Source organism: Bufo bufo, chromosome 2, assembly GCF_905171765.1.
Source record: "Bufo bufo chromosome 2, aBufBuf1.1, whole genome shotgun sequence".
Taxonomy (NCBI): Eukaryota; Metazoa; Chordata; class Amphibia; order Anura; family Bufonidae; genus Bufo; species Bufo bufo.
Genome location: NC_053390.1, coordinates 32,223,079 through 32,249,386, shown reverse-complemented (window position 1 = coordinate 32,249,386; position 26,308 = coordinate 32,223,079). Strand labels below are relative to the sequence as shown.

Genomic DNA, 26,308 nt, shown 5'->3' with positions numbered 1-26,308 from the left:
TTGATAATATAATAAAAATATGAAATAATATTGTTTAGATATTTGAATCGGGGTCAGACTTTCTCTTCAAAATCAAAGATTTTTCAGTACCTACTTCCATAACATCGTATATTTTTTTCCATACTAGTACTGTTTATGTGTCCGTTGTAGTTTAAGTAGTGGTGCTAATTTAAATTGCTCAATGACTGTGATCGCTTCTTCTATCCTTTCGCGAGTCCACAAAGGTTTTTCTTTATCATGCCGCTTGTTCAAAAACGTCCTGATAGTTTCATTAAACTGTTCTTCAGATACAACTTCGGTCAGAGTTAGTTTTTTTTCTATATCTGAACCAATGGCCAGGAGTGTGCCCCCACAGAATAGTATATACCTAGAATCAGGGGCGTCGCTAGGGCCTTTTATTGCTAGTCCCTTTTATCGCTAGGGCCTTTTATCGCTAGGGCCTTTTATCTCTAGGGCCTTTTATCGCTAGGGCCCTTTATCGCTAGGGCCTTTTATCGCTAGGGCCCTTTATCGCTAGGGCCTTTTATCTCTAGGGCCTTTTATCGCTAGGGCCTTTTATCGCTAGGGCCTTTTATCGCTAGGACCTTTTATCGCTAGGACCTTTTATCGCTAGGGCCTTTTATCACTAGGGCCTTTTATCAGAGAACTGTGAGAGCTATGGGATAAAGGACCTTTGATGACATCATCACCATGTGACCAGGAACATAGCAATATTACTGGTCACATTACTGGTCACGTGTCTATGAGGTAATCAAAGGTCCTTCGACTGCTTTTCTTTTTTTTTCCAGGACTCCTTACTTGTTTATTTCATCTTTTCACTAAAACAGTTAAGGGATTTGAACCAAATCACTTACTTTCTGTAGGTAAAATCACCCCACAGAGATGTTATTTTAAACATCTTCTGTGAATTCATCATCTCCCTTAGGGATTTGATCAAATCTCCATTTTCATCATTTCCCTGCGACACACACATATATATATATATAATGACACGGGATACCACACTTTATAATGGCCTGATTATTTCGTTATTTAGGTAGAGTGGTGGTTCGTATTTGACCCCCCGCATGCCGCTGTTTCGACATGGGGGTGATTGATTTTGAATCGGACCATTCTACGATTATTATGTAAGCCCCTTTGATGACGGACGCTTCTCTCAAGTATTGGGTTTTATTGTACAGGAGTTGGATGGGGGGGGATCGGGGGTCCTACTATGGCGCAGTGCCCTTTGTCAGGTTGGTCCCTGGGAGGACACTGTGCCCCCTGGTTATTTGTAATGATCCCCGTTTTTTTTTTTTTGTAAAATACATTAAGCTGCCTCATGAGGGCGCTATAGGTGGGGGCTTTTGAGAATGGCTGATGGCGGAGGCTCACTGTTTACCCGTTCTCTGTATTTAGCCCAACGTTTTTGATAGGGTTAATATCAGTAAGCGATGGCTAGCAATGTTCGCGGCGATCGCGTGATGTGTAGAGGCGTCTACATCGTTCTATGGGCATGAGTTTCTGCCTATTCGGCCATGTTCGTTGTGGTCTCCTACGTTGGTAATGCTAATCACACTTCTCGCGGTGGCATGGGTAATTGGCGCCTCTCACAACGCAGTCTCTGGCTCCAGGTGAGATTTTGTTATTTGTTTTTATACTTTTTAATCACCGGATTATGTGCACCTGGTGCTTGATTTATATTTATTGCATTAAATGTACTTTTTATGAATTGATGGCACTTTTCACTTTTTACGCAATTTTGTATGAATTTGGAAATGTCATTATGGACACTTAAGAATTATTTTTTATGTATTTATGTATTTTGGCACAACTTTTAATATTGAGAGATAATTATGTAATCACTAAATGTAATGCTGTATGCTATAAGAGCACCGCATTGGCTTGACGAAGGCTCCATAGAGAGAGCTGAAACGTTGCTGTCACATGGGTTAATAAACCACCCATTGTCTTCACGATTTTTGGAGTGCTGCCTTCCTTTTTTTCAATATATAGCATGAGAGGCGAGGCCTACCGAGACCCACACAATTTACTATAATTTACTCCAGAATCTCACAGAAATGATAGTGCAAATCTGGTCAGGCCGTAGATGGAGAAGGTTTCAGAGTCTGGCGCACGGACTGCCTGGAAATGCGCCAAATTTATTAAGAGGCCTCAGCGCATCCCGTGCTGACAGTCTTAGTACATCTCCCCCTGTGTCTTCACTGTGCAGCAGTGCTGTAAAGTGAGGAAATTCCTCCCCAAAACTGAGGACGTTTATCTCTCTGTGGTCACTGCTAGAGAAGGACACGGTTTCATATATACTGCTCGTACTGCCGAAATACACAGAAAAAAACAAAAATTCTAAAAAAAAATTACCCTTTTCTGATTCAAGTGTGGCACAAATCCTGCAGGCTTTAGAAAAGTAATATATGAAAATTGTAACTCCACCAGCAGAATAGTGAGTTCAGCTCTGGAGTATAATACAGGATGTAACTCAGGATCAGTACAGGATAAGTAATGTAATGTATGTACACAGTGACTGCACCAGCAGAATAGTGATTGCAGCTCTGGAGTATAATACAGGATGTAACCCAGGATCAGTACAGGATAAGTCATGTAATGTATGTACACAGTGACTGCACCAGCAGAATAGTGAGTGCAGCTCTGGAGTATAATACAGGATGTAACTCAGGATCAGTACAGGATAAGTAATGTAATGTATGTACACAGTGACTCCACCAGCAGAATAGTGAGTGCAGCTCTGGAGTATAATACAGGATGTAACTCCGGATCAGTACAGGATAAGTAATGTAATGTATGTACACAGTGACTGCACCAGCAGAATAGTGAGTGCAGCTCTGGAGTATAATACAGGATGTAACTCAGGATCAGTACAGGATAAGTAATGTATGTACACAGTGACTCCACCAGCAGAATAGTGAGTGCAGCTCTGGAGTATAATACAGGATGTAACTCCGGATCAGTACAGGATAAGTAATGTATGTACACAGTGACTGCACCAGCAGAATAGTAAGTGCAGCTCTGGAGTATAATACAGGATGTAACTCGGGATCAGTACAGGATAAGTAATGTAATGTATGTACACAGTGACTGCAGCTCTGGAGTATAATACAGGATGTAACTCAGGATCAGTACAGGATAAGTCATGTAATGTATGTACACAGTGACTCCACCAGCAGAATAGTGATTGCAGCTCTGGAGTATAATACAGGATGTAACTCAGGATCAGTACAGGATAAGTCATGTAATGTATGTACACAGTGACTGCACCAGCAGAATAGTGAGTGCAGCTCTGAAGTATAATACAGGTTGTAACTCGGGATCAGTACAGGATAAATAATGTATGTACACAGTGACTCCACCAGCAGAATAGTGAGTGCAGCTCTGGAGTATAATACAGGATGTAACTCTGGAGCAGTACAGGATAAATAATGTATGTACACAGTGACTCCACCAGCAGAATAGTGAGTGCAGCTCTGGAGTATAATACAGGATGTAACTCAGGATCAGTACAGGATAAGTAATGTAATGTATGTACACAGTGACTCCACCAGCAGAATAGTGATTGCAGCTCTGGAGTATAATACAGGATGTAACTCAGGATCAGTACAGGATAAGTAATGTAATGTATGTACACAGTGACTGTACCAGCAGACTAGTGAGTGCAGCTCTGGAGTATAATACAGGATGTAACTCAGGATCAGTACAGGATAAGTAATGTATGTACACAGTGACTCCACTAGCAGAATAGTGAGTGCAGCTCTGGAGTATAATACAGGATGTAACTTAGGATCAGTACAGGATAAGTAATATGTGTACATAGTGACTGCATCAGCAGAATAGTGAGTGCAGCTCTGGAGTATAATACAGGATGTAACTCAGGATCAGTACAGGATAAGTAATGTATGTACACAGTGACTCCACCAGCAGACTAGTGAGTGCAGCTCTGGAGTATAATACAGGATGTAACTCAGGATCAGTGCAGGATAACATTTGTAATGTAATCATTGTCAGTTGGCGTTCTTCCTTACTAATAGAGATGGCCTTGCGGTTCGCCCGGCGGTCGTTTCGCGGCGAACTTAGTTTGTTCGCGATTTGCCGAACAGGCGAACATATGGCTATGTCCGCCGGCGCCATATTCTTTTGCATTGCTCCGAACTTTGACCCATGACACATCCATCAGGTGGTACAGGACAGCCAATCGAGACGTTTCAGCACATGGACACACCCCCTACCTTATAAATAAACCTGATCTGGCCGCCATTTTACATTCAGTCTTTTGCCAGTGTAGGGAGAGGTTGCTGTGTGGAGCAGGGACAGACTGTTAGGGACACCAAATGCTAGCTAATAGGGCCACAAAAGTCCTTTTAAGGACTGGTATAGGTGTGCTAACGATAGGTGTGACATACTGAGGGGTGTAATATACTTATAATATACTTTCTAACATAGAAAGTATATTATAGAGCATTTGTATTCTGCAGCAGTTGTGTGCGGTTCTGCTGAGATACTGCAGCTATATAGAGGGACAAGCGTTATTGGAACAACTATTTGCAACGGGTGTGATATACCTGTTGTCCCCCAAAAAAACAGATTGAGGGGTGCGATACACCTGCTTCCACCAAATATTGATTGAGGCCTGCGATTAGGGCTGAAATGATTACTCGATTTAATCAAGTAATTAGACACAAAAAAATTCTCGAATTTTTGCATCGAGGATTCGTTTTTGTCATGTGACCACGGAGCGGAAGTGAAGCGCTTGCTATTACTTACCGCTCCGTGGTCACCCGCACCGCGCTGCACTTTCTTCCTGACACATCGTCAGGTCATAGTGCACGTAGACGCGCACTATGATCCGACGCTGTGTGACATTAGGACGTCAGTGCAACGCGCAGAGAAGAAGATGAAGGAGCTGTGGAGCGGCGCCCCTACAGGAAAGGTAAGTACTGTCGCTGGGGACATGGCTAGGAGAGGAGATGGTGGCACTGGGGGGGCAGCTGGTGGCACTGGGAGGGCAGCTGGTGGCACTGGGGTGGCAGATGGTGGCACTGGGGTGGCAGTTGATGGCACTGGGGTGGCAGCTGGTAGCACTGAGGGGGCAGCTTGTGGCACTAGGGGGGCAGCTGATGGCACTGGGGTGACAGCTGATGGCACTGGGGTGGCAGCTGGTGGCACTGGGGTGGCAGCTGGTGGCACTGGGGTGGCAGCTGGTAGCACTTAGGGGGCAGCTTGTGGCACTTAGGGGGCAGCTTGTGGCACTTAGGGGGCAGCTTGTGGCACTGGGGTGAGGAAAAGCTGAAGGCACTGGGGGAACGGAGATGATGGCACTGGGGGGAACTGATGCACTTGGGCAGATCGCACAGGGGAAAGGGTGTTGGGGACCGATGGCAGGGGGTCTGATAAGTTTTTATAAAGAAAAGCAGTCTATTAATTCATTTTTTCTTATTGGATTACTCGATTAATCGTAAAAAATAATTGATAGAATACTCGATTTCTAAAATAATTGTTTACTGCAGCCCTACCTGCGATACACCGGCTTCCACAAAATACTGATTGAGGGGTGCGATATACCTGTTTTATAGAAACCTAGAATGTGTCGGCAGATAAGAACCATTTGGCCCATCTAGTCTGCCCAATATACTGAATACTATGGATAGCCCCCGGCCCTATCTTATATGAAGGATGGCCTTATGCCTATCCAATGCATTCTTAAACCCCTTCACTGTATTTGCAGCTACCACTTCTGCAGGAAGGCTATTCCATGCATCCACTACTCTCTCAGTAAAGTAGTACTTCCTGATATTACTTTTAACCCTTTGCCCCTCTAATTTAAAACTATGTTCTTTTGTAGCAGTTTTCACAAAATACTGATTGAGGCCTGCGATAGACCTGCTTTCACAATTACTGCACTTTGGCACAGGGTCAATTTGAAAATGACAGGCAGAGGAAGAGGCAGGCCATTCCGCAGGGGTGGTAGGGGTCGGGCAGGTGCACCAGGCCGGAGCCTAAGTGGGAAGTTGGAGAAGGTGCGTGCGATTACGTCAAAGGAGTTAGTTGAGTGACTCACTCAGCTGCCACTTCTGCACCCTCCTCATCCTCTGTATCTGCACCCTCCTCATTATGCTGTGTGCACCCCCAAAGACACCACCACCACCACCATAGCCCCTCCACTCAAGTCAGAGGAATTATTTTCCCATCCAGACCTTACCGATGCGCAGCCATTCTTGGCATCGGATGAGGAAGAGGAGGTAACAACGGCCGCCACCCAGCGGTCTGAGGACAGTACCCAGATCAGCCCAAGGAGGGTGGTCCCCACTGTTGCTGCCTACTCCGAGATCTCTAATGTCAGTGGTGGTGAAGGTGACGATGATGACGTGTCTATGGACGTCACGTGGGTGCCCACAAGAGAGGAAGAGGAGGGGAGTTCAGAGGGAGAGACGAAGCAGCAGATAGGGAGGAGAAGGAGGAGAAGCAGGCAGAGCTCGCAGGGCACAGGAGGCAAAAAGCAGACTGCAAATGTTTCTGGAGCGAGCCATCCACCATGCACGGTCACATCTTGAGCTCCCAGGACGCTGGCACATGGCTCCGCAGTGTGGGCTTTTTTTAATGCGTCAGCTGCTGATAATAGTGTTGCCATCTGCAGCCTGTGCCGTCAACGCATACGTGGTGGTAAGCCCAACACTCACCTAGGGACGACCGCCTTAAGAAGGCACCTGGCCTCCCATCCCCAGTGGGAGCAACGCCATCAGAACCCACAAAGCCACACTCCCAGCGCTCCACGTCCTGCCTCTTCTCTTCTCTCCTCCCATTTGTCCTCCACTCCACCTTCCACCGTGCCGTCATCGCGTTCATCTGGCACAAGGCAGGCTTCCGTGGCCCAAATGTTCAAGCGTAAAAAGTTGATGACGCCGGATAATCCTCTTGCCCAACAGCTAACCCCTGGCTTGTCGGAACCGCTAGCCCGCCAACTACTGCCATATAAACTGGTGGACTCGGAGGCCTTTAGAAAATTTGTGGCCATTGGCACACCGCAATGGAAGGTCCCCGGAAGGAAATATTTCTCCCAGAAGGGCATCCCAGAGCTATATGGCCACGTTCAGCGGCAAGTGAATGTATCTATGGCACACAGTGTCGGTGCCAAGATACATCTGACCACAGACACGTGGTCTAGCAAACACGGGCAGGGAAGGTACATAACTTTTACTGCCCACTGGGTGAACCTTCTGACGGCCGTCAACCATGTAATCCGTGGCTCCCGTGTGGATTTGGTGTTACCATCACGGATTGCATGCAGGCCTGCCTTTTCTTCTCCTCCTCGGCTGACTCCTTCTTTTCCACTGCTACCGCCTCTTCCGCTGCACCCCCCAAGCTCCCCAGAACCTATTCGACGTGCCCAGGTGAGACGTTGCCATGCTGTGCTGCGGCTGTTGTGCCTGGAAGCCAAGAGCCACACCGGTCCTGCACTGCTTTCAGCTCTGCGGTCACAGGCCGATCAGTGGCTAACACCGCTCAATTTGACAGTTGGTAAAGTGGTGTGTGACAACGGTGCCAATCTGCTGAGCGCGCTGAAAGAGGGCAAAATGACACACGTGCCGTGCATGGCACACGTCCTGAACTTAGTCGTGCAGCGATTCGTTGCCAAATACTCTGGGGTCCAGGACGTCTTGCGGCAGGCCAGGAAAATCTCTGGCCATTTTAGAAGATCTTACACGGCCATGGCTCGCCTTGCTGACGTTGAGAGGCGACACCACCTGCCCGTCAGACGTCTGATTTGTGACAGCCCGATGCGCTGGAACTCCACCTTGTATATGCTTGATAGGCTGCTCCAGCAGAAACGTGCAGTTAACGACCACCTGTACGAACTCTGCGGCAGGACAGGTTCTGGGGATCTTGGTTTCTTTTCACCGCGCCAATGGCTGCTCATGCGCGACACATGCAGACTTCTGCGGCCATTTGATGAGATCACCAAACTGGTCAGTCTCAGCTAGGGCACCATCAGCGACATCGTACCTTACGCCTTCTTTCTGGAGCGTGCATTGCGTCGTGTCATTGATCAAGCTGTCGAGGAGCAGGAGCAGGAAGATGAGGAAGTCGCAATGCTGAATGAATTCCTAGGGGGGCTACTCCATCTGAGACAAGTCAGCAGGAGTCTGAGGAGGAGTCAGAGGAGGATGGTGGCTGGGGGGGAGGAGCAAGAAGAGCAGGCTTTGAGGGGGACTTTAAACTTTTCGGGGATCCCTGGTGTTGTCCGTGGCTGGGGCGAGGAGACAGAGGATGACATTCTCCTGGGCCATGAACAGGAGCCAGGCCACTCCACCGCTTCCAATTTAGTGCAAATGGGGGCCCTGATGCTCCAGTGTTTGAAGAGGGACCCCCGTATAAAAAGTATAAAGGGCAAGTACCAGTACTGTGTGACAACGTACTTAGACCCCCGGTACAAACACAAAATGGCGGACATGTTACCAGCATCACAGAGGGCTGGCAGAATGCAGCATTTCCAGGCCTTGCTGCGAGAGATGCTGCATTCTGCTGTTGCGGGCGCTGGCAGAGGAAATTCCACCAACAGAGAAACAGGTGCGGGTACCAATCCTACTGCGCATGCAAGAAGAGTGCGGTTTGAAGATGTGTTGGACACTTCGGATAGGAGATCATTCTTGCATCCAACCCATCGACAGCCGCCCTCCGGATCCAGTCTCAGGGAACGCCTAGACCGACAGGTGTCCGACTACATCAGGTTAACGGCCGATGTGGACGCTCTGAGAAGCGAGGAACCCCTGGACTACTGGGTGGGCAGGCTAGACCTGTGGCCAGAGCTGGCACAATTTGCCATGGAACTCTTGGCTTGCCTCTTGTCAAGTGTCCTGTCCTGAAAGGAAGTTCAGAGCAGCAGGGGGAGGGGGGGGGGGGGGGGATCGTGACCGATAAGCGCACTCACCTAGATCACGACAGTGTAGACTACCTCACATTTCTACAAATGAATGAGGCATGGATCTCGGAGGAATTCAACACCTGTGACGACCACTTGTAATTTAATTTCCTCATGCCAGCCCACACATATCCGCCACCACCCAGAACAAAGAATGGTCCTTGTCTTATGTACATACAGCGGCATAAAAGGCCTTTTCTGTCAGGTGAATGCCTAATTTTTGGGGCCTCTACTCCACTGGGCCTACAGTAAAATTGTTATTCAGTGACCGTCTAATATACCTCCAGTTACATAATCACAAGTTCTTTTCTGTCCGGTGAATGCCTAATTTTTGGGGCCCGTACTGCCGTGGCCTAAAATACATTTTTTCTAGGCCCCAGCAGGGCACATTTTGAGAGTTTCCCTTTAAGATGCATAAAAATGTCCCCTGATTAAAATACATATTTTTTGTGGTCATTTTTGCCATTCATCCCCCCCTCGGGTATGTCCCTGTCCATGTTGTGGGACTATTTGTGCACTTCTAGTAATTATTTATTGGTGGCAAATATGACCTGAAGGTTTTTCAGGTTCGCCTGCCATTAAAGTTAATGGGGTCCGCCGCGAACATTTGATTGCGAACGAGCGTTCGCAAAACGTCCCGGCCGATGTTCGTCCATCACTACTTACTAATACTTAGGCCTCATGCACACGACCGTTTTTTTTTACGGTCCGCAAAAACGGGGTCTGTTGGTCCGTGATCCGTGACCATTTTTTCGTCCGTGGGTCTTCCTTGATTTTTGGAGGATCCACGGACATGAAAAAACTGTCGTTTTGGTGTCCGCCTGGCCGTGTGGAGCCAAACGGATCCGTCCTGAATTACAATGCAAGTCAATGGGGACGGATCCGTTTGACGTTGACACAATATGGTGCAATTTCAAACGGATCCGTCCCCCATTGACTTTCAATGTAAAGTCAGGAGTTAATATACCATAGGATCGGAGTTTTCTCCAATCCGATGGTATATTTTAACTTGAAGCGTCCCCATCACCATGGGAACGCCTCTATGTTAGACTATACTGTCGGATATGAGGTTACATCCTGAAACTCATATCCGACAGTATATTCTAACACAGAGGCGTTCCCATAGTGATGGGGACGCTTCTAGTTAGAATATACTACAAACTATGTACATGACTGCCCCCTGCTGCCTGGCAGCACCCGATCTTTTACAGGGGGCTGTGATCAGCACAATTAACCCTTCAGGTCCCTCCCCCCCTCTATTGTAATTTCATTGGTGGCCAGTGTGCGGACTCCCCTCTCCCCCCCCCCCCCCCTGCCCGATCATTGGTGGCAGCGGAGATTCCGATCGGAGTCCCAGTTTAATCGCTCTGGGGCTCCGATCGGTAACCATGGCAACCAGGACGCTACTGCAGGCCTGGTTGCCATGGTTACTTAGCAATATTACAATATTAGAAGCATCATACTTACCTGCAGGCCTGCAGTAGCGTCCTGGTTGCCATGGTTACCGATCGGAGCCCCAGAGCGATTAAACTGGGACTCCGATCGGAATCTCCGCTGCCACCAATGATCGGGCAGGGGAGGGGGGGGGGGGAGACCGCACACTGGCCACCAATGAAATTACAATAGAGGGGGGGAGGGAGGGGCGGGGGAGGGGAGGCCGCACACTGGCCACCAATGATATTAATACAATAGAGGGGGGGCCGCACACTGGCCACCAATAATATTACAATAGAGGGGGGGGAGGGGAGGCCGCACACTGGCCACCAATCATATTACAATAGGGGGGGGGGGGGGGGGGGCGGGGGAGGGGAGGCCGCACACTGGCCACCAATGATATTACAATAGGGGGGGCCGCACACTGGCCATCAATGATATTCAAACTGGGGAGGGAGGGGGGTCTGCCCCCTGCTGCCTGGCAGCCCCTGATCTCTTATAGGGGGCTATGATATGAACAATTAACCCCTTCAGGTGCAGCACCTGAGGGGTTAATTGTGCGGATCACAAGATCGGGTGCTGCCAGGCAGCAGGGGGCAGTCATGTACACAGTTCTCAGTATATTCTAACTAGAAGCGTCCCCATCACCATGGGAACGCCTCTGTGTTAGAATATACTGTCGGATCTGAGTTTTCACGAAGTGAAAACTCATCTCTGAAAAAGCTTTTATGCAGACGGATCTTCGGATCCGTCTGTATAAAAAGTAACCTACGGCCACGGATCACGGACGCGGATGCCAATCTTGTGTGCATCCGTGTTCTTTCACGGACCCATTGACTTGAATGGGTCCGTGAACCGTTGTCTGTCAAAAAAATAGGACAGGTCATATTTTTTTGACGGACAGGAAACACGGATCACGGATGCGGCTGCAAAACGGTGCATTTTCCGATTTTTCCACGGACCCATTGAAAGTCAATGGGTCTGCGAAAAAAAAACGGAAAACGGCACAACGGCCACGGATGCACACAACGGTCATGTGCATGAGGCCTAAATAACATTTTCATCCCTGCGCTCCTAGAAATATACCTTCTCTTGTGCCGCCACTCACCTCTTTTCTGCATGAAGCTGAAGAGATCGTCCAGGAATTCCTTCCGCTTGGGGTCCTCATCGAGCTCATACAGCTGTAAAATAAGACAGAGAGTCGGCATTAAGGATATGACATCAAACGAGGTCACAACAAAACCCTCCCCTGAAAGTGGAAACCATCAGCATTCATTTCCAGTAACTCTGACTTATATGAAGTCCAGACGTCTCAGACTTGTCTCCCCTGACGAGTGTCCCGGAGAGCGGACCTGCGGAGACTGTCAGAGCCTATGGTGTCATGTGCTCAGGTGCGGGTGGAATTCCCCTTTAATACACAACAGTCACCTGCTCTCACAATACGTCTGCAGCAGGAGGCGTGGAAATCTGGGTGACAACCCCTCTCAGCACCCTACACCAAGGGAGTCTGGGGCGGATACCTCCGGGTCACTCTAACAATAGATATTTTCTTGTCTGCTGTGTTTACACTCGGGTGGAGTTGCCCTTTAAGCCTCGTGCTTCTCAGAAGGGAATATGAAGTGGACGAAGCCTCGCGGCGCCCGGATCCGATCGGCAGGATTCCCATAGATCACCGCCGAGCCTGAGGTCATGAAGTGGTTACGACGTGACATGACATGACAGCCCCCGGAGCCCCGGGGAACGCAGACGCCTCGTATCGACAGCTCTGGTGATGCAGAGCTCATTGTGTCGTGCGGCTCATGAAGTGCTCGCTATTAATTGTCCTCCATAGTGGAAGCGATTTCATTATCGGAGCATTTAATATACTACGGCCGCTGATTTAAAGCCGCAACCACGTTTTCACGTAAGCAGGCGGCGGCCGCATCGGGTGGCTTCGCGTGCAGCTGCGGCACAGGAGGCGGAAGATAAAATCTGCACGGAAATTGAGAATCCGCCATAGGCTATCATGATCGTGAGTTTCCGCTCTGGATTTCACTGTTCGCCTTTTATAGGGTAAAATGCACGAATGCGACGAATCTGCAACAGATTTTTGCGTTGAACTCCCATCCCGCGTGGACGTTCCAGCGTATGTCACCTATTGCAATGAATTCCGCACGGAAACCGCGCTGGGTTACCACGGGGCGTATTAGTTTCATTGAATGGGGATGACCCCCGCGCGGGCTGCAGGAGTACAAACTACAAATCAGTTGCAGATCCCGGATAAATCGCGAGCACAGCGTTGGCGAGACTCCAGAAGGAACGCCGTTGGTAAAGGGCAGATTAACGGATGAACCCCACTGACTGTATGAGCCGTGCCGTGGACGCGGGTCTGGCACCTCTGCAGCGACGGGGGCGTCTACCGCCTAATAAACTGTTCTACTCGTTAGGTCGCTGACCGCGATAAAACACAAATAACGAGGCCGCGATGCTTATCAAGTACAGGACACATAAAGCGCGTCTGACTGGCGGTAATTATCACCGCTGCGGCCTGCGGCCCCCCTGCGAGGCGGCTTCATAATGAGGTTATATAAGTGAGCAGCGGCTGCCAGAACAATAATTGCTGGGTCAAGAGGCCCTTCGATTCCTCCAATAACTGAGACCTGCAGATCAATGAGGACAGCTGAGCCGGGCCCCGGGAGGTGCGGACGGGAAAGTGCCGCCATCTGACGCGCACACCCACAGGATATTGCTGTTTTCTGGGGATTTGTACTTGAACTTTGTAGATGAGGACCTGCCAATAGTAATAAGAATTGGTGTCTCCTATAATAGGAGGAGGACGTTTAGAGGATTAACCCTATAACCCCCAGACTGACAGAGGGAAGTATAGAGGATAGACACGTAGTAACCCTCTAACCCCCAGACTGACAGAGGGAAGTATAGAGGATAGCCACGTAGTAACCCTCTAACCCCCAGACTGACAGAGGGAAGTATAGAGGATATCCACGTAGTAACCCTCTAACCCCCAGACTGACAGAGGGAAGTATAGAGGATAGCCACGTAGTAACCCTCTAACCCCCAGACTGACAGAGGAAAGTATAGAGGATATCCACGTAGTAACCCTCTAACCCCCAGACTGACAGAGGGAAGTATAGAGGATAGCCACGTAGTAACCCTCTAACCCCCAGACTGACAGAGGAAAGTATAGAGGATATCCACGTAGTAACCCTCTAACCCCCAGACTGACAGAAGGAAGTATAGAGGATATCCAGGTAGTAACCCTCTAACCCCCAGACTGACAGAGGAAAGTATAGAAGATATCCAGGTAGTAACCCTCTAACCCCCAGACTGACAGAGGGAAGTGTAGAGGATAGCCATGTAGTAACCCACTAACCCCCAGACTGACAGAGGGAAGTATAGAGGATATCCAGGTAGTAACCCTCTAACCCCCAGACTGACAGAGGGAAGTGTAGAGGATATCCAGGTAGTAACCCTCTAACCCCCAGACTGACAGAGGGAAGTGTAGAGGATATCCACGTAGTAACCCTCTAACCCCCAGACTGACAGAGGAAAGTATAGAGGATATCCACGTAGTAACCCTCTAACCCCCAGACTGACAGAGGGAAGTATAGAGGATATCCAGGTAGTAACCCTCTAACCCCCAGACTGACAGAGGGAAGTATAGAGGATATCCAGGTAGTAACCCTCTAACCCCCAGACTGACAGAGGGAAGTATAGAGGATATCCAGGTAGTAACCCTCTAACCCCCAGACTGACAGAGGGAAGTGTAGAGGATAGCCACGTAGTAACCCACTAATCCCCAGACTGACAGAGGGAAGTATAGAGGATAGCCACGTAGTAACCCTCTAACCCCCAGACTGACAGAGGGAAGTATAGAGGATATCCAGGTAGTAACCCTCTAACCCCCAGACTGACAGAGGGAAGTGTAGAGGATATCCAGGTAGTAACCCACTAACCCCCAGACTGACAGAACGAAGTGTAGAGGATAGCCACGTAGTAACCCTCTAACCCCCAGACTGACAGAGGGAAGTGTAGAGGATAGCCACGTAGTAACCCTCTAACCCCCAGACTGACAGAAGGAAGTATAGAGGATAGCCACATAGTAACCCTCTAACCCCCAGACTGACAGAGCGAAGTATAGAGGATATCCAGGTAGTAACCCACTAACCCCCAGACTGACAGAGGGAAGTGTAGAGGATAGCCACATAGTAACCCTCTAACCCCCAGACTGACAGAGGGAAGTGTAGAGGATAGCCACGTAGTAACCCTCTAACCCCCAGACTGACAGAGGGAAGTATAGAGGATATCCAGGTAGTAACCCTCTAACCCCCAGACTGACAGAGGGAAGTATAGAGGATAGCCACGTAGTAACTTACTAAACCCCCCAGTCTGACAGAGGAAAGTACAGAGGATAGCCATGTAGTAACCCACTAACCCCCAGACTGACAGAGGGAAGTATAGAGGATATCCACATAGTAACCCTATAACCCCCAGACTGACAGAGGGAAGTGTAGAGGATAGCCACGTAGTAACCCACTAACCCCCAGACTCACAGAGGTAGGTATAGAGGATAGCCACGTAGTAACCCACTAACCCCCAGACTCACAGAGGGAAGTATAGAGGATAGCCATGTAGTAACCCTCTAACCCCCAGACTGACAGAGGGAAGTGTAGAGGATAGTCACATAGTAACCCACTAACCCCCAGACTCACAGAGGGACGTGTAGAGGATAGCCACGTAGTAACCTACTAACCGCCAGGCTGACAGAGGGACGTGTAGAGGATAGGCATGTAGTAACCCACTAACCCCCAGACTGACAGAGGAAAGTATAGAGGATAGCCATGTAGTAACCCTCTAACCCCCAGACTGACAGAGGGAAGTGCAGAGGATAGTCACATAGTAACCCACTAACTCCCAGACTCACAGAGGGAAGTATAGAGGATAGCCACGTAGTAACCTACTAACCGCCAGGCTGACAGAGGGACGTGTAGAGGATAGCCATGTAGTAACCCACTAACCCCCAGACTGACAGAGGGAAGTATAGAGGATAGCCATGTAGTAACCCTCTAACCCCCAGACTGACAGAGGGAAGTGCAGAGGATAGTCACATAGTAACCCTCTAACCCCCAGACTCACAGAGGGAAGTATAGAGGATAGCCACGTAGTAACCCTCTAACCCCCAGACTGACAGAGGGAAGTGTAGAGGATAGTCACATAGTAACCCACCAACCACAAGACTCACAGAGGGACATGTAGTGGATAGCCACGTAGTAACCTACTAACCGCCAGGCTGACAGAGGGAAGTGCAGAGGATAGTCACATAGTAACCCTCTAATCCCCAGACTGACAGAGGAAAGTATAGAGGATGGCCATGTAGTAACCCACTAACCCCAAGACTGACAGAGGAAAGTATAGAGGATAGCCATGTAGTAACCTTCTAACACCACTAACGCGGGCGCACTCTTCTGCTCTCTCTCCGTTTACAGACAGGTAACCCATGGCCCCTCCTGAATTCTGATATTTCTGATCCGATCGCCCCGATCAACGCTGCAGACGATGACAGGATTAGGATGTGATTCATTTGAATGCAGTCAAATCGGAGAAACAGAAGAAGCCAAAACCCAGAGGTAATTAGCTAAGATTTGCAAATCAAATATCTGCTGCTCCACCGCCATTATCCTTCTGTATATCACAGGAGAGCAGCTATACGTAGATCACAGCGGGGGCATGGCGACACGGATTCATCACTGCCTCCTATGACTGGTGGTCCGGTGCCCCTCACCTCAGTGACAGGTCTGGGCAGACAGTGCTGCCATCTGGCGTACTGGTCAGCTGCTCTTGGTGTCACAGGAAACCCACATGGTAAAACTTCTACATCCACAATAGTCAGGGCCACGCGGCGACTAAGTCACATGATGCAGTTTCTGATTGAATAGAGTTGCGCCTTTTTGCTGCTTCCGTCAATACATATAAATAGGGAAAGTGGTTCGGGTCACGCAGGTAGCTGCCCGACACCAAACCTTTGGGCACCGCAACGTCACAAGTCTGCAATCTGCACAGCAAGAAGAGATAGTGAAGAGCAAACTGCTGACTACGTTACTGCTGGCGACTATATTAGGGTGTCAGGTCACACAGGACATTGTAGCTTGCTGCGTATGGGGCCGAGCAGACCGGTCAGAGCGCCCACGCCGACCCCTGTCCACTGCCAAAAGTGAGCACCAGAACTGGAGCAATGGGAGAAGGCGGCCTGGTCTGATAAGTCACGTTACATCATGTGGACAGCCGGGTCACCTGGCTAAGAGATGGCACCAGTACATCATATGGCAGGGTGCATGTGCGCCACTTACTGAGGGAAGAGATGGCACCAGTACATCATATGGCAGGGTGCATGTGCGTCACTTACTGAGGGAAGAGATGGCAGCAGATCGAAAGAAGGCGGCTATTCTGAGGAATCATGTTACATCATTCGAACGGGTGGGTGCACGTGCATCTCTTACCTGGGTAAGAGTTGAACCAGGATGGACTATGGGAAGAAGGCGGCCTGGTCTGATGAATCATGTTACATCATGTGGATCGCCGGGTGTATATGTGTGTGTCACCAAGAGATGGCACCAGATGTACTATGGGAAGAAGATAGCCTGGTCTGAGGAATCAAGTTACAGTACATCGTATGGCAGGGTGCATGTGCGCCACTTACCGAGGGAAGAGATGGCACCAGTTCAGAAGAAGGCAGGCTAGTCTGAGGAACCATGTTACATCATTTGAACGGGTGGGTGCATGTCCATCTCTTACCTGGGTAAGAGTTGAACCAGGATGGACTTTGGGAAGAAGGCGGCCTGGTCTGATGAATCAAGTTACATCATGTGGATGGCCAGTTGTGTGCATCACTTAGGCTAGTTTCACTGTAGCGGTAAGAGATCCTGCAAGGAACAGCCTACTGGAGCTCTCTGGATCCGGCATTGCCGGACAGCACCTGAATGCCCACCGACCCCATCAACTATAAGAGATTCAGCCGCAACTCAGTAAATATACTGAGAATCGGACGGACATAAATTGTAGAGTGCAGCGAGCATTCAGGTACTGGATTCAGAGACCTGCTGGATCTCTTACCACTAATGTGAGCCTTACCTGGAGAAGAGATGGCACCAGGTGCACTAAAAGAAGATGAGCCGGCGGATGCAGTGTGATACTAGGGCAAAGTTCTGCTGAAAACCTTGGGTCCTGGCATCATGTGGAAGTGACACGTGCCACGTACCAAACCACTGCACAGACAAGTACCTCTCTACATGGCAGTGGTGCCTACTAATGGCAGTGCACTCTTTCATCAGAGTAACACCTGTCCAGGAATGAAGAACATGACAAAGAGATGACAAGTCTCAAAATCTCAATGCAGTCATCATCTGTGGGATCAATGGAGGCTGCACCGAGCAGCCTACGGGATGTGATAGCGCAGGACTCCTCAGAGGCCCTGTGGAGTCCGGGCCACCTCAATCGGTCACAGTAGAAGGGAGGTGGTTCTAATGTTATGACTGATGTGTACACGTACAGTACAGACCAAAAGTTTGGACACACCTTCTCATTCAAAGAGTTTTCTTTATTTTCATGACTATGAAGGCATCAAAACTATGAATTAACACATGTGGAATTATATACATAACAAACAAGTGTGAAACAACTGAAAATATGTCATATTCTAGGTTCTTCAAAGTAGCCACCTTTTGCTTTGATTACTGCTTTGCGCACTCTTGGCATTCTCTTGATGAGCTTCAAGAGGTAGTCCCCTGAAATGGTCTTCCAACAGTCTTGAAGGAGTTCCCAGAGATGCTTAGCACTTGTTGGCACTTTTGCCTTCACTCTGCGGTCCAGCTCACCCCAAACCATCTCGATTGGGTTCAGATCCGGTGACTGTGGAGGCCAGGTCATCTGGCGCAGCACCCCATCACTCTCCTTCATGGTCAAATAGCCCTTACTTTCAAAGTTTTCCCAATTTTTCGGCTGATTGACTGACCTTCATTTCTTAAAGTAATGATGGCCACTCGTTTTTCTTTACTTAGCTGCTTTTTTCTTGCCATAATACAAACAGTCTATTCAGTAGGACTATCAGCTGTGTATCCACCTGACTTCTCCTCAACGCAACTGATGGTCCCAACCCCATTTATAAGGCAATAAATCCCACTTATTAAACCTGACAGGGCACACCTGTGAAGTGAAAACCATTTCAGGTGACTACCTCTTGAAGCTCATCAAGAGAATGCCAAGAGTGTGCAAAGCAGTAATCAAAGCAAAAGGTGGCTACTTTGAAGAACCTAGAATATGACATATTTTCAGTTGTTTCACACTTGTTTGTTATGTATATAATTCCACATGTGTTAATTCATAGTTTTGATGCCTTCAGTGTGGATCTACAATTTTCATAGTCATGAAAATAAAGAAAACTCTTTGAATGAGAAGGTGTGTCCAAACTTTTGGTCTGTACTGTAGATGCTCAGGCTGTGCTTTGTTTTTGCACAGGACACATGAACAGACTATAACCTATGGGGTGGATGATGAGAGTCACTTCCAAGGTTCTGGTTACAGGATGGGTCATTCCTCATTTGCCCGTCTGCCTACATGGAGTGTCCAGAAAGACTCTATTATGAAAAGCAGACCTCAGCCATGCCCCTGACTGGAGGCTGACTACGTCCACAGCCACCTTTGCATTGTATTTTCCTTTAGAAATTGAAAGACACTGAACCGGAAATTCAAGGAGGCGTCGTAGGACTGACCACCTTAAACCTTGCACTGCCAGGGGGGAATCTCCAGTGTAGGCTCACAGACGTCCAGCAGCAACTGGTCAGGAAGTCATCACTTCTCCTATAAATACAATGGAAGTGTTTGTAGGGGGAGGGGGGGTCTGCTGGTGGAGTGTGATGTTGTGAGGGAAGGGCGCAGTAACATACGGTGATACACCGGCGACCACAGAGGAGCTCAACCAAAATAGTCCCAGAAACAGTCTGCTATAAGTTGAGAATCCGTCAATCTGTTCTACAGTCTTATTGCCATCACCACCCGCAAATCGTCTTGGGGCAAAACCACCTCAACATAATCCAACTAAAGAGGAATGTTTCATGACTTAGGTCTGAGGCTCCTTATACCTCGCTTTATTGAACTGCCTGAGTATCTCCAATCCACCAACCTCACGTCAAGTCCATTAGGAGACTCCAAGGGCAGCCACACTGGCACAGAGGGTAGTGCGGCACAAGGGATGTTTAGGGGTTGTGTTTGCTTGTTACTCGTTGACTCTGTTGGTTGACAGGATCACTAAATGGCCACTTATTGATCAGGACTCCACATCTTCTCGTGTCCTGATGCTTTTTATATGGCTGGGGATGCATACTCTCCTTCTCCAGCCACCCCTCCTCCATCCTCATGCTGAGCCCACGATTTACAGTGCTCATTTCAGAAATAAAATAAGTTATTTACAACCGGCTCCTTCAGCCTTGTTGGGACAGCTGTTAAAATTCCTTCCTGGTGTCTCCCTCCCCCCTTTCCTCTTCGCTTCTCCTCCTCTTCCTCACTTAAGACATTTCTCTGCACTGTTTATAGGTTTTCTGGGTAAGTGATAGCACACAGGGGCTCAATGACAATCATCCCATCAATTCAAGTATATATAGGAGGTGGATGACGTGTACATGAGACTTCCACCGGAGGCAGACTGGCCCTTTAAGGTGTCATGTCTTCAGGCTGAATGTGCTACCTGCTATTCTGCCCTGGTTTTGTGATCTGTGGCTAAAGGTGGATATAAATCCATCAACAACCAAATATCTATTGAGAGCTGCAAACCTTGGGCTGAAGGCTGTCATTGGAAAACGAAGATCCGACAAGATTGGCTTTCCCTGTCTGATTCACTTACTGCATTTCTGACAGATCTAAGTGGGGCTAGATACTAGTGGTGTCTGGCAGCTGCGTATCTATGTGAGCTCTACTCAGCTGTGCATGTATAAGTGGAGGAATTAAAACAGTCAACCATGTATCTGAACATCTTACAAATAGCTTAGGTTTATGCTGATCTCTAATCTAGTGATCTTCAGCCAAGAGTCAGATGTTTCTTATCGAGTCCTGATATTCAGATGTTTAACCTCCACTCTCAAGATTCAGATGTTTCTTCTCCAGTTTTGAGATTCAGATGTTTCCTTCCGAGTCCCAAGATTCAATTGTTTCCTTCCGAGTCCCGAGATTCAGATGTTTCTTCTCAGGTCCTGAGATTCAGCTGTTTCCTTCAGAGTCCTGAGATTCACATTTTTCTTCTCAAGTTCTGAGATTCAGCTGCTTCTTCCCAAGTTCTGAGATTCAGATGTTTCTTCTCAAGTCCTGAGATTCAGCTGTTTCCTTCCATGTCATGCGATTCAGATGTTCTTCTTGAGTCCTGAGATTCAGATGTTTCTTCTTGAATTCTGAGATTCAGGTGTCTTTTCTTGAGTTCAGAGATTCATGTCTTTCCTTAAGTCCGTGGATTCAGATGTTTTTCTGTGAGATGTTTCTAGTCCTGAGATTCATATGTTTGATCTCCAGTCCTAAAAATTCAGATGATTTTGCCCAAGTACTTTCTTTCAGAGGCTTCTTCTGCAGTCCTAAAATTCACGTTATAGCTAAAGTCCTGAGTTTCAGGTTTTTTCATTCTTCTTCTCAAGTCTTGAGAGACAAATGTTTCTTCTTGAGTCCTGAGATTCAGATGTTTTTTTCTACAGTCCTGAGACTCAGATGTTTTTTCGCCGAGTTAGAGATTCAGCTGTTTCCTTCCGAGTCCTGAAATTCAAATGTTTCTTTTCGAGTCCTGAACTTCAGCTATTTCCTTACAATTCCTGAGATTCACGTTTCTTCTCAAGTCCGAAGATTCAGATGTTTCTTCCTGGGTACTGAGATTCAGCAGTTTCTTCTCAAGTTCTACGATTCAGATGTTTCTTTTCCAGTCCTAAGATTCAGATGTTTCTTCTCCATCCGTGAAATTCAGCTGTTTCTGCTTCTCCAATCAGAAGATTCAGATGTTTCTTCCCAAGTCATGAGATTCAGATGTTTCTTCTTCAGTACTAAGATTCATGTTTTTTCCCAATTCCTGAGATTCAGGTGTTTGTTCTTGAGTTCGGAGATTTAGATATTTTTTATCCAGTCCTGAGATTCATGCTTTTTGTCAAGTCCTGAGATTCAGAGGTTTCTTCTCAAGTCCTGAGACTACTATTTTTCTTACGTCTTCCGATTCAGCCGTTTTTGAAGAATCCTGAGATTCATGCTTAGAGGGGTTATCCAATACTATATGCCCCCCCATATGCCGGGCCTCTCACAGGGAATATACTAACCTGGGTCCCCACTCCCTGCGCCACTCCTGGTCCCCGCACCACCACTGCTTCTCCCCGTGCGCCGATGAAAACATCCGGTGTTGTGGGGGAGCAGCCAATGGCAGGCGGGGACGAGCCTCCCTAGTGTCACCCGCAATGTTAGGGAGGCTCCCCTTCCCCCCCCCCCCCGACATCGGATATTTTCATCAGCGCACGGGGAGAAGCAGCAGCGGCGGTGCAAGGACCATGAGCGGCGCAGGGAGCGGGGACACAGGTAAGAATATTCCCTGTGAGGAGCCCGGCATATGAAGGGGGGGGGGGGGAGTTTATAGTATTGGATTACCCCTTTAATCTTAAAGGCAATTTTTTTGACGATCCATGTATTGATGACCTATCCTTAGGATGACCTAACCTCATCGGTGAACTATCCTGAGGATAGGTCACTAATATCTGATAGGTGAGGTCAGACTCCTGACATCCCTGCCGATCAGCTGTTTGAAGAGGCTGCCATCTTGAGAGAGGTGGCCTCTTCCTAGCCCAGTGGTCATGTTCATTAGTCACATGTCCAATCAGTTGTTTCCCTCTGAGTCCTAAGAGTCAGATGTTTCATCTCAAGTCCTAAGATTTAGCAATTTACTTCCAAGTCATGATATTCAGATGTTTCTTCTGCACTCCTAAGCGGTGTATTACATTAACAGATTTTGCTGGCGATTGTCAACAAGGAAGCGTTCCTTCCCGACAATCGCCTGCTCTTTAGTGGAGGACACCGCTGCTTTTACATGCAGTGATCTCCTCCACAGTGTGGGGAGGAGTGATCGCTAATGCCATTGCTCAACCATGATTAGACAGCACAATCTGCTGCCGGATTTTTAAACCTGCTGATAGATTGTGACTGCCCAATGAACGAGTAAATTAGTGGCGGTATTATACACATTGTGGTGATGTGTACAGTATAAGTGCTGGGAGGCATGTATATCCCACCCAGATACCTCAGCTGGGTGAGATAACTGAAATCCAGAAAGCTGCAGTGGTTTCAGCAAAGTGTAGTTTGCTGAGACAGTTTTGTCTAGATGTTGTTCTGGGCTAGATTTCATGTGGACTGGGGGATAGGTTTGGTAGTGGGATCTGCCAGTCCACACCCTTCCACTACATGTATTGTCTTTTGCTGGAGGTGATCGCAGGTGAGGCCTGCTGCTGTAATCACGGAGGGATAAAACAACCCTCTGTGTATGACGGGGGGAAGAAAGGCTGAGGAAGCCTGAGAGGCTCTGTGTGGTCTCAGCCAGGAGGGCTGAGGGGCCAAGAGGCTTTGTAAAGCCTGAAGTCTGGGGGGCCCAGCGATGCCTACGGAAAGAGGGTCGCAGGGTCAGAGTTGGGAGGACTTCTGGACCATCTCCCCCCAAGAGAGCTGGTGTGGTCACAGCCTGGAGGCTGCTGGACCTTGTATGGCTGAGGAAGCCGGATCTAGTCTCGTGTGTTAACGGCGCTCTATAGGTGAGGTAGAGACAACACGTGTATTAGGTAGAGCCCAGACCGGCAGGTGTTTATTTTTGCGATGTTTATGTGTGTGATGGTGCTGAAGTGACAAAATAAAGCACCTTTTGGACTTGAACCCCGTTGTCAGAGAAGTTTGTGATTGTGACCCCCTAAGTGAGAGCGATCCCTTACAACATAGATCATCGCTAACAAGCATTCCCACGAACACCTGTCAACGATGATCTGTCCAATAATTGGCTGGTGTAATACAACCTTAGAATTCAGCTTTTTCCTTGTCTTGAGACATGGATGTTTCCTCTCAAGTACCGAGAGTCAGATGATTCTTCTCGAGTTCTGAGATGCAGATATTTCTTCTGGAGCCCTGGAATTCAGGTGTTTCTTCATCAGTTCTGAGATTCAGATGTTTGTTCTTTAGTCAAGAGATTTCGATGTTTGCTTTCAAATCCTGAAATTAATTTTTCTTAGATTCGGATTTTCTTTCTTGAATTCTTAGATAACAGGTTTTTTTTTTATTTCTGACATACACGTTATTTCTCGAATCCTGAGAATCATGTTTCATCTTAAATTCTCACATTCTGATGCTTTTTCTTGAGTCGTGAGATTAAAATGTTCTTTCTTAAAACCAGAAATTGACATTTTTTTCTTGAGTCTAAGATACACGTTGCTTTTCAAGTTATAAGATTCAAACAATTCAAGAATCCTGACATTTAGATGTTTCTGTGTTTCTTCAAAAATCCTGAGATGAAGGTGTTTATTCTTGACTCTTGAGATATTTATATTGACGTACGCTAAACATTTTTTCTCGTGTCCTAAGGCTCAGATGTTTCTTCTTACGTTCCGATATTCAGGTTTTTCTTCTTGAATTTTAAGATTAAGATTTTTCTTCATGGGTCCTGAGATTGTGAAGTTTCTTACCACTAGGCCACATCTGAAGCCTGCACTGGTCATGACAACCAAATAGCTCTGGCCTAAGCCACATGTCAGGCAGCATAGGAAATACTACGCGGGCAACCACTGCCGTTGTCATGGTCAGCACAAGCTTCAGCGAAATTTTTAGTTTTCTTCCAGGTTTACACTTTTATTCCTGAAGTTCAGATGTTCTTCTCACGTCTTCCAAAGACCTAATGGTTCTAAAGACCAGGTGACACTTGATCAGTTTCTGAGTTGAGGTGTTAAGTTTTCAAGACTCAAGGTGTTATTTTTGGATTTACTCAACTCACACGAGAATCAAATTTCAAAAAACAGGTGGTGCCATTATCTGTAGGGTGACACTGGTCATGCCTTAATCTGAGGGTGAATTAGGTATCCACGGCTTTGACCATTGGGGATAACTCAGTATCTGGAATTCTAAGAAGTGATGATGTTTCCTTGGTGTCCAAGGTGTCTGATCCAGTGATGTAGTAGATCTCCATGGCATCTCCAGCTGCTTCAGAACCTCTTCTCATTAGAATCTGGTGCACATGTCACACAGAGGTAAATCCTACACCTTCCGCGCTTACTTAAGCTACATACCCTCGTTACAGCAGGATGCGTTGTCTTTTGCACATCCCTGCCACTGACAAGGTGACGTTATTCAGCGGCCATTGGTTTTTGTAAAAGAGAGCAGGAGAGACGAGCGGTGATGGCCTGACAACATGTCTTCAGGAAATGACACCGTATTAATTATTCACTGTGATCCAGAGGGAAAGAACAGCAGAAAGCGAGGTGTAAGGCGTCCACCAGAAGCTGCAAACACCCGCCCAGCAGCCTCATCCGCACCGTGCTGCCCCCCCCCCCACTAACTATTTTCTCCGCTATATTAAGTTCCTGAAGCTCGTTTTGCTAATTACGACGATCCAGAAGAACGAGAGATTGAGATGGGGTCCAAAAACCGGGACGGGCGTGCGCGGCCAGCCGACAGCGAGCCCTGTGTGCAGTCAGGGTTTCCGCGCTGTCTGCGCCGCGTGTTACACCGGCTTATGTAATCGGAAGGCTGACAACCAGGGACGTAACACGCCGCCTCAGGACTCCCATGTCCTCTGTGTGAACCTTGGACAGGCTCCAGGCCCGGCTCGTGCGAGGGCTTCCCCCTCTTGTTATCACTGACGTATGGAGGAGATCCAAGAACCACAGAGCTGGCAGGTCTCCATCGCCCAGCAGATGGGGAAATGTGTCAACAGCGCCGGCTCAGCCCCGCCGACTGACAGCCACAGAAACCGCCGGATGTTTACAGAACCTGAGCTCCGGGGGGAAAGGACTCATCACACGTGTGACTGCAGACGGGAGGAAATGTGAACAGACCCCAGCGCTCAGAAGACGGTATCACACACAAGAGCTGAGATACAGGGGCTCAGCAGATGTATCGCACATGACAGCTAAGATACAGAGGCCTAGCAGACGTATCACACGAGAGCTGAGATACAGGGGCTCAGCAGATGTATCACACATGACAGCTAAGATACAGAGGCCTAGCAGACGTATCACACATGAGAGCTGAGATACAGAGGCTCAGCAGAGGGTATCACACATGAGAGCTGAGATACAGAGGCTCAGCAGATATCACACATGAGAGCTGAGATACAGAGGCTCAGCAGATGGTATCACACATAAGAGCTGAGATACAGAGGCTCAGCAGATGTATCCCACACGACAGCTAAGATACAGAGGCCTAGCAGACGTATCCCACGAGAGCTGAGATACAGAGGCTCAGCAGAGGTATCACACACGAGAGCTGAGATACAGAGGCTCAGCAGAGGTATCACACACGAGAGCTGAGATACAGAGGCTCAGCAGAGGTATCACACACGACAGCTAAGATACAGAGGCCTAGCAGACATATCACACGAGAGCTGAGATACAGAGGCTCAGCAGAGGTATCACACACGACAGCTAAGATACAGAGGCCTAGCAGACGTATCCCACGAGAGCTGAGATACAGAGGCCCAGCAGAGGTATCACACACGAGAGCTGAGATACAGAGGCTCAGCAGAGGTATCACACACGACAGCTAAGATACAGAGGCCTAGCAGACATATCACACGAGAGCTGAGATACAGAGGCTCAGCAGAGGTATCACACACGACAGCTAAGATACAGAGGCCTAGCAGACGTATCACACATGAGAGCTGAGATACAGAGGCTCAGCAGAGGGTATCACACATGA

General features: G+C 48.1%; 1 protein-coding gene across 1 annotated transcript in view; it reads right to left on the bottom strand.

The window, feature by feature from the left end:
• ARID3C (AT-rich interaction domain 3C) overlaps positions 1–26,308 on the bottom strand; it is a 136,637-nt gene that overhangs the window by 44,785 nt on the left and 65,544 nt on the right. The window contains exon 3 of the mRNA XM_040420135.1: positions 11,469–11,541. Within this exon, the coding sequence (XP_040276069.1) occupies positions 11,469–11,541 (73 nt within the window). The remainder of the gene's footprint in view (positions 1–11,468; positions 11,542–26,308) is intronic.